General features: G+C 41.6%; 1 protein-coding gene across 1 annotated transcript in view; it reads left to right on the top strand.

Moving 5' to 3' along the window:
- akap6 (A kinase (PRKA) anchor protein 6) overlaps positions 1–3010 on the top strand; it is a 170144-nt gene extending 167134 nt beyond the window's left edge. The window contains exons 13-14 of the mRNA XM_039009773.1: positions 105–221; positions 1838–3010. Of these exons, the coding sequence (XP_038865701.1) occupies positions 105–221; positions 1838–1885 (165 nt within the window). The 3' untranslated portion in view covers positions 1886–3010. The remainder of the gene's footprint in view (positions 1–104; positions 222–1837) is intronic.
- The last annotated feature ends 5853 nt before the right edge of the window (positions 3011–8863 follow it).

Raw genomic sequence — 8863 nt, forward strand, 5'->3', positions numbered from 1 at the left:
TCACCCCCTCCCTCTCTCCGCATCTCTCTATCTCTTTCCCTCTCTCTATCGCCCGCACCCACATATCTCTCTCCCTCTCCATCCTCTCTCTCTCCTCTCCTCAGTCTCCAAGGTCAGGCGAAGGTTGTGGGGAGGTCGGGGGCCGGGGCCCCCAGGGTAGTGGCCCTGTCTCTGACGGCTCATCTGCCTCAAAGACTGGAACCGCCAGGCCCCAGGTCAGGGTACGTATGATGAGCACCGCCACACGCACACACACACTCTCACACGCCCATGCATGCATGCTTGCCCACATAGACACACACACACACACACACACACACACACGAACGGACCCCCTTGGGCTGTGTACTCTACCTGGGAAAATGGCTAAAGGGGTTTCTCCCTGTGATCGTAGCGTTGCATTGCAAACAACACATTTTCCACCTCATTCCATTCTGCAAGTAAGCACATTTAAAAGAAGATTTGCCATTAATTCAAAAGGTGAACTAGTACTCTATTTCTTTTCACCCGTCTCTGCACTAAATGTTCTATGATAGGACATAAAAGCTTATTTTTGGCATTCAGGACTCAAATGCCTCAGTCTAGTAGTCAGACAATGTTATGATTCAAATGACAGGAACTCTAATCTCCACGTGGTGGCACCTTTACCAGCAAATTGGTTGGAAAAGTAGCTATTATCTAACAAGGGATATATATATATATATATTGGCTGGGGTTAGCCGTTACAAAATGCCCTTTCCTCACTCTCTTTCATGGCCTCATCAGAAAGTGCTGGAAGAATGAGAGCCTTTGCTTGGGTAGTCAGTCATCCTCCCTTATGAAATACGTATTTCACAAAGATGAAGAATACATCAATGACTTCACAGTTTCATTCCATTCCCTTCTGGGAGTCTCTGAGCAAGTTCACATGTACACATTCACATGTTCACAGCACGCATTTAACCTTACCCACGATTATTTTAATACAGTATATATTTATTTTCCACATTTAGCCTTACTCAACTAGAAGTCAGTCACCACAAAGGCAACTCACCTCAGAACTATATATATTCATGGCTCTGTATCCCTCCCGTGGTATGAACAAACTGTTACTGAAGGGAGAGTTGCATTTAGTGATGTAGTGATGTCATCCCCAAATAGGCACCCCTGGGGCTAAACACTCTGCTGTCTCCCCTCTGTGAGTCCCCCCCTGTCCCACCCCTCTCCCCCGCTGTCCCCATGCTGTCCCATGCCAGCCCTCAGGGCAGGACACGTGAGCCCCAGCCGAGCCCCGGTAGTCTGTACACACACACACACTCACACACCGCTGCCGCAGGTGAGCCAGTCATGTCCCCATGTGAGTCCCAGCCTCAGAGAGCACAGAAAACTACACACAGTAGTCAGATACACAGCTGTATCCGTAGCACCGCCTCGTCTGGCCCACTTGATCAGCCCTGCTTCACGCCACAACACTTTAAAAGGGGAACAGGCGCAATAAGGCCAATGATGAATACAGACTATGAAGCACCGCTAGATGAATCAGTGGTCTGTGGTTTAGAGACTAATGTAACTAGTAGTTTTGTTGTCTATACTGCAGAGGTATTGTGTCACAGCGTTGTTTGTTGAAATACTGTATGTACATTGAGGACAAATGTTTCAAATACTCACCCTTCATATTGTGTTTTTGAGAATATGTGACGTTGCATTGTAACATCACTGGCAGTGTTTTTGTGAGCTGGTCACTACAAAATTAAGGGGAATTTTTGAAAGGTTAAAATAGGTATAGAACAGTAGTGTGTTATGATAACTTACTAATTCACTGACATTGGAACGGATTGTTGTGTTCTTTTGTTTCCAGAGACTATCAGGGAGTGTTTCCACAGCCACCTCCAAAACCCAGCTGTGAGAGAGGAGTGAAGTGCCTGTGTGCAGTGTCCATCCTGGTGGTCTGTGGCCTGGGCTCTCTCCCCTGGTCCCCCTGTTCCCCTGGTGCATGGCTCTGCCCAGACTGCTCTCCAGCTTCCTCCTCTTCCTCCTGGCTGCTGTAACGCTGACCCCTGACCTTTGACCCCCACCGTCCTTTGCTCCTCCAATCCTGTCCCAGACTGGAACTGAGCTACCTCACTGCTCTGCCGACCACCATGCAAACCCCACGTCCATTTCTCACCAAACACACACACACACACACACACACACACACACACACACACACACACACACACACACACACACACACACACACACACACACACACACACTTATTCCGCCAGTTTGCATGGCATTTCTCACTATCTCACCGGTACTGTACAACCAGCTGCAGATGTTATAAGCCCAGGGCACAAGTTTTCCTTGTTTGCTGCATCAGAACAAAGTAATGGGTCAAATTTGAAGAGGACACATGGAGTGGAGGGATCCTATGAGAACAGCACTGCTGAGAGTTCCACGGAGTTCTGAGACTTCCAGCTCCATGACAACGTGTGTTAAGAAAGAGAGAGAAGAGAGTGATTGTGTTGTCGCTCAACTGATGAAGGAAATGGAAGTTGGACCGATGTCATAATGAAAGGCAAAAGCAAGTAGATCTATCTATGCAACACGGCCCAGGTTGGAAACAGCTGAACAGTGTTGTGTAGTATAAGATTGATGACGACTGTTGACTTAAATTCAGTATCTATCTACCATTTCCTTTTTTTTTATTCCTAAGACATAGAGGAACGGTACGAGGGAAGGTTTTAAACGTAAAAAACGTGTGCCTTGCTATTGTTGTTTCTTATACCTTTTGTTAAAACACTGCTTACCCAGTTAGGTGTTCAAAAGATGTAGAGAAAGAAAAAAAGGACAACCGGCAAGGTTGAAACAGGCATCTGTTTCTATGTATACGATCTCCGACCTTGACGTATAATGATGGTGTACATGCTTTGTGTTTAGTGTAAAACTGTACGCGTTCTGTGATGTGGAATATTATGGGCCTTAAAGTGCTAGACTGCATGGTTAATACATATACAAACATGTTGAGAAATAAACGTTATTCATTGGAAACCATTGGATTACATGCCTGTTCTGTATGTGATTCACCTTAAACACGTACAAGCACCTTTCAGCGTTGATCATTTCTCCTCTTCACACTTCAAACGCAAAAGTGGAACAGTAAATGCGAAATAAGGAAGGTGTGTCTGGGTCTAGGTCATCATTGGGGATTCGAGGAGTTAGTACTATGGAAAGCAGGTGATTGACAAGACTGATTGAGGTTATATGAAAACAGATGTTTAGGGATGTCATTGAATGTTAACTACAAAGAAAACTACATAAAGTGTATGCCAGCATCCTAAATGGAACCCTATACCCTATATAGTGCACTACCTTTGACCATAGCCCTATGGGGCCTGGTCAAAAGTAGTGTACTATAGGGAATATGGACACACTGTATGTTAGCAAGCGTATAGGCAATACATTGACCACGGTGCGAGTGTGGCCTGCCACGCAGACACAGACATTAGCATGAGTAATTGGTTGTTTACAGGAGGTGTTGATGATCCTGAAGACGATAGGACAGGAGAAATTATCCTCTGGGCCCATCAGCCAATCAGCTGCGGAGGTACATCCCCGACGCGCTTATACACACACACACACACACACACACACACACTGCTCAACAACCAATCAACTTTTCCCTGATTGCTTATACTAGCCTTGATGACAAACCCTTTACTGTAATCGTCTATTTGGTCTCATGGAAGATGTTAGTTTGTTGATGAGTGTGTTCCTACATCAGATTAAATCAGACAGAAAAAGGGAATAGTATTCATTGTTTATAAAATGACTATGTATGTGAATATTAGGTAAAACAACCGTTTCCTCAGCCATCAGTTGCCATGTTACAGGCTCTTGATCGAGCAAAGTGCAGAATACAGAATAAAAACACTGCATGTTATATCACATTATGAGGTATTTGATTACTGTTGCTTTCCTTGTACTTCTATCTTATTAATAGGAAAGTTGCCAAACAGTTTTTTATTCTCATTGTTGCTGAAGGGTTTAGACTTGACTGATAGGATTAATAAATTAGAATGGAAATGCATTCCTACACTGTCCTCAAAGAAACATAATGTGGTAGAAAAAAAGAAAAGAAATGTGCCTTTTTGCAATTATCAAGATATTTTTGTAAGAAATGGAAATAACTTTAAAGGGAATAAAGGTCATGTGTATCGAACCATTGTGGCTTTGCAATTACCACCAGTCAAAATGTTGATTTGGGGTCTTTGCTTAAGCATGGATGGCAAAATGAATAAGATGGCTGGCTACTCTTTGTTGAAAAGATCACACATGATTACGCCACATCAAAAAGACAAGAAGGGAAATCATTTTTCTGTGTAGAAAGTTAGGAAAGGGAGGGATGAAAGAGTCCTGTTATTTAAATGTCACAAACTTGGGGGAATGTTTCGGGGCGTGGTTGTTCTGTGCGTCAAGTTTTTTCTCTAATGAACTTAGGATAGTAATGAGTCAAGGCAAAGGTTTTACATTGCAGTCTGATGTAAAACCTTCAAGTATTTTAGTAGCATTCAATAAGTGTCCGTCATCGTTGATGGCCTTGTGTGCTTTTGAGAGCTTTCACGGTCTTCCGTTCATTTCCAGAGATGGATAGAATAATTTCCTCATCATCAAAATGCCAATGTACTTTAATCTGGAAAAGGAAAAGAAAATGGGGGTACGAATTGAAAACAGATTCGCTTAAGCTTGTGTGCTACATTATAGGCATATGTATAGCGAGGCTATTAGAGACTCCCACGTTGTTCACTATGACAATCAATGTGAGCGATGACAAGCCTATACATTGGCACACACACACAAAATAACAAAATGTGCCATGTCAAAGTCATATGCTGAACAAAAGTTGAACAATTGGAAAAGAGCTGTGAAAAGAATGTTAAAGTGGGCAAAACAAAAGACAACCAGGTGTGAGTTGATCATTGTGGTATGCAGTGGCAGACATCAGCTGTGTGTGTGTGTGTGTGTGTGTGTGTGTGTGTGTGTGTGTGTGTGTGTGTGTGTGTGTGTGTGTGTGTGTGTGTGTGTGTGTGTGTGTGTGTGTGTGTGAGGGTGCGGGCGATGACAGGGGTGCTGGCCCCATCAGTGGACCAGGGATTGTGCTGAGTGTGTTCATGTAATTTGAGAGGTTTAGGTGATTGCATTTCAGACATGTCATCAAACCGCATTAAGAAACAATTTGATATGGAATCACATAGGAGTCTGAAAGGGCAGTGCGGGAGCTTATAATCGAGGATAAATAAAAGCAAGGATGTCATCTCCACTTGGACATTCCGATCAATCATTAGCATATTGAAAGTATTTTTTCCTGAATGTCCCATCTGTAATTCCTCACAACAGTTAATTTATCATTTCTCTTGAGCCAAGAGTCATCTTCAAAACACAGGGAAGCAATATTTCAGATTACATTAGGGTGGCTGAGTAAAATGTGAGTGTTTTCCTTGCCCTATGCCTCCCTGGCTTTTAAAATTCACAAGCTAACCTATCCATCAGATTGGACAATGGAAATTAAGTGATTAAAGTAAGAATACGATCAAAGGTGATCTTTCACCACATAAAATGACCCTTACTTTACAGTAAACATGGGATGGTTGCTTAAACAGAGATTAAGCCTAGTCCTGGACTAAAAAGCTCTTTCAATTGAGAATCTCCATTGAGAATGCTGTTTAGTCCTGGACTAGGCTTAATCTGTGTCTGGGAAACCGGCTCTAAATGAGTTTTAAAAAACGGTGGTATAGTGCATACTGAAAACTTGTGAGAACTTGACTATCTGTGATATTAAAACCATACTGTCTATGCAACTACAGGTGTATGATCTTAATTTGATCATTTTTGTTGCTGAGAATTTTCCTACACCGCAGGAAATGCAGATGAGCTTCATGATTTACATAAATTCACTGAAAACCAAAACTAATACACGGTTATATTAACAATATTGCACTTTTCAGGTAGCCTACTTTTGGACAGCTACAGTAATAGCCTAACCACCGATCAAGCAATATTATGGACTAAACATTAAAATAATGTTGCTGAAGGATTATTTTGCTGTTACAATATAGATCAAATTAAGATCCTACATCTGTATTGTCCTTTAAATCCATTTTGAAGTTGGATTTCCCATTAACACATATCTCAGACCAGAACCCAAACAGTGCTTTATCCTCTCTAAGACATTACAAAACAAGTCACATCCCAGACAAAAGAGAGAAATGTATGAATCACCTATAAGACTTGGATCTTTGGTAGTCACAAAAGAAAGATGAAATTAGGATTCTGAGAAGCGGCTTCAATTATCCACTTCTGATGCAAGAAGGAATGATGACCTCTGGAATCACAGTGTTATCATATGGAAGGCTAACACTCATTCTCAACCAGACATTCTAAAACAGTGTTATCACATAGAGACAGCTCACTCTCTCATTCTGGAGGAGACATGTTAAAACACTGCAAAGTTCCGATAAGGCAAATGACTCACAACGACTTGTAGAATTGCATGGTATGATAGCATGTCCTCCAAAATGTGTCCTTCCTTAGCTTCATCCAACATGGATCTTGTGGGATTGTTATCATGAGTCAGTCACTCTTTTATGAAAAGAGAGGAAAACAAAAACTAGCAGAATCGAATAAGTTGAATAGGTGTTAGTGATGGACGTTAGTTCTGACCTCTGCAGACTCTGTGTTGTGTTCTGTTTGAGGTTGGCAATATGTGATGGAGAGAGGTTGAGCTAGCTAACAGCAGGGCTTTGACAGTATTTATCCATCCTCACATTATTAAGCTAATTGGTCAATATGGTACTGGGAAAAAAATGTCAATTACTTGGTCACTGGTCCTTGGTAAAGAGATTGCTTCCTTGTCCTTAATAGCCTATACCTACCAAAGTATGTTGCCCCCCCCTAAAGGGGAATGATTAAACTTGATTTTAATGTTTCTAGAGAGAGCAAGAACCATTCTTATTGAGAAACATGTTACGTCGTCTGAAATCAGATGCAGGATTGTCCTTAAATGAATACTATTCAATTAAGCTCCGTTAAAAAAGCACAACTGTTTTTGCTACACTGCTCTATTCACTGTAAGGTACCTCGTTACTTCAAGTGCCCATGCAGAATGAAGTGCCTGGCCCTAGTTGTATACAACATACCATTGATTATCATTATTTTCTAAGAGCGAGAAAGAGAATGGTGGAAGGAAAGAGAGAGGAGAGAGAGAGAGAGAGAACCACTATACCTGAAATGTCATGTGGGAGAAGAGGAGCAGTTGCAGCTGCCCCCAATCTGTCTCATGTACTTTAGCAAAGAACTGTAGACAAATAAATGCAATACAGAGCCCTCCAAATAACTGAGCAGGTAAACAGCAGCAGAGACTGTTCATCTAATTGTATCAGGAGCCTGCAATGTAGGTTTAAAGCCTCCAGTGCAATTCATTTGATTTCATTACAGGGAAAATACAGCAAAAGGAGGCTAGCCATTTTCTGGACCTCATTCTTAGAGCAGTTTTATTAGACATGGTTAGAGAAGCGATCCAATTTTAAGTCTCAGGTGAAGAGCTTTGATTGTTTTTTTATTGGTGTCTAATCCTCTGGATTGGTTTATGTTTAGAGGATCATTTAATTGCATAAGAGTCTGCAATGTAGTTCTTCTCTTCAACTTTCATTATCTAAAGGTGTCATTTTATAGACCAAACATGTATATGTGTAAAAAGGACAGAATGCTCCTACTTTAAAGATTAGAATTGTTTTTGCAAAACCTTCATTAGGCAACTTTGGGTGGGGGCCACAGAAAATCTGAACTTATCATGAGGGGCCGCAGTGGCTCACGGGTCTGCATACCCACATCCATACCCACACATGCAGTCAGAGCCGGCTCTAGCCTTTTGGGGGCCCTAAGTGACATTTAGTTGGGGGGCCTCCACCACCATGTAAGAAAAACATTTAAGCAGCCCCCCCCCCCCCCCCCCCCCCCCCTCTTGACAGCGGAGAGAAATCTATTTAAGTTTTTGAGTTCATTTCCTGCAATTCTACACATATTGCCATGGGGCATAGTGAAAATATTGCAGTGTTAAAGCAAGTTTGTTGCAATTCTACACATGTTGCCATGGGGTGGAGAGAAGATATTAAAATTTTAACAGCTAATTTCCTGCAATTCTAAACATTTTGCAATAGGGTGGAGAGAAATGTTTGCAGTTTTTAATATGATATTTGAGTGAGAGTGACTATCAAAATCAGTGGGGGCCCCGGTCGGTAATTCGACCATGATTACTACAAGTTTAAATAGCTGGCCGCTAGACTAATTTAACAATCTAAAATGTTTTTGCTGACATGGGCTAATTGAGTGACTGTCAGTGACTGACATAACAAGAGAAAAACTGCTGATGTACCACCAAAAATTTGCAACATGTGTATTCTACTATTCTAACTATCAACAGAAAGTTGAGACCCTGACTGAGATCCTAAAACGTGGATACATTTTGGGGGGGGAATTGATCCTCAGGAGTCGGGGTAGTGGCCTGTCCCTGATTAACATGGTATACATATGTTTATTAACTATGCATAAGCTTCTGCACTTCTGAGGGGAGGACATTATGCTATAGAATGTATCATGTGTTATGGAAATTTGAGTTGGTGTCCTCTGCAAGCATTAAGTTCAAGCAAACATATAGGCTTAAATGTAAAATCTTAAAAATAAAGTGAAGATGTTTTCATAGCAAACTTGTCTATATAAAATTATGAAGTACTACTCTTCATCTGTTTTACCTGTTCTTTGTCTAATTGTATCTAGTTTGTACTGGCTGTACTGTATATGTCAAACACTTGCACTGTCTTGGTGTGAAATGGCTTGATGGTAT

This window comes from Salvelinus namaycush, chromosome 15 (assembly GCF_016432855.1).
Source record: "Salvelinus namaycush isolate Seneca chromosome 15, SaNama_1.0, whole genome shotgun sequence".
Classification (NCBI taxonomy): domain Eukaryota; kingdom Metazoa; phylum Chordata; class Actinopteri; order Salmoniformes; family Salmonidae; genus Salvelinus; species Salvelinus namaycush.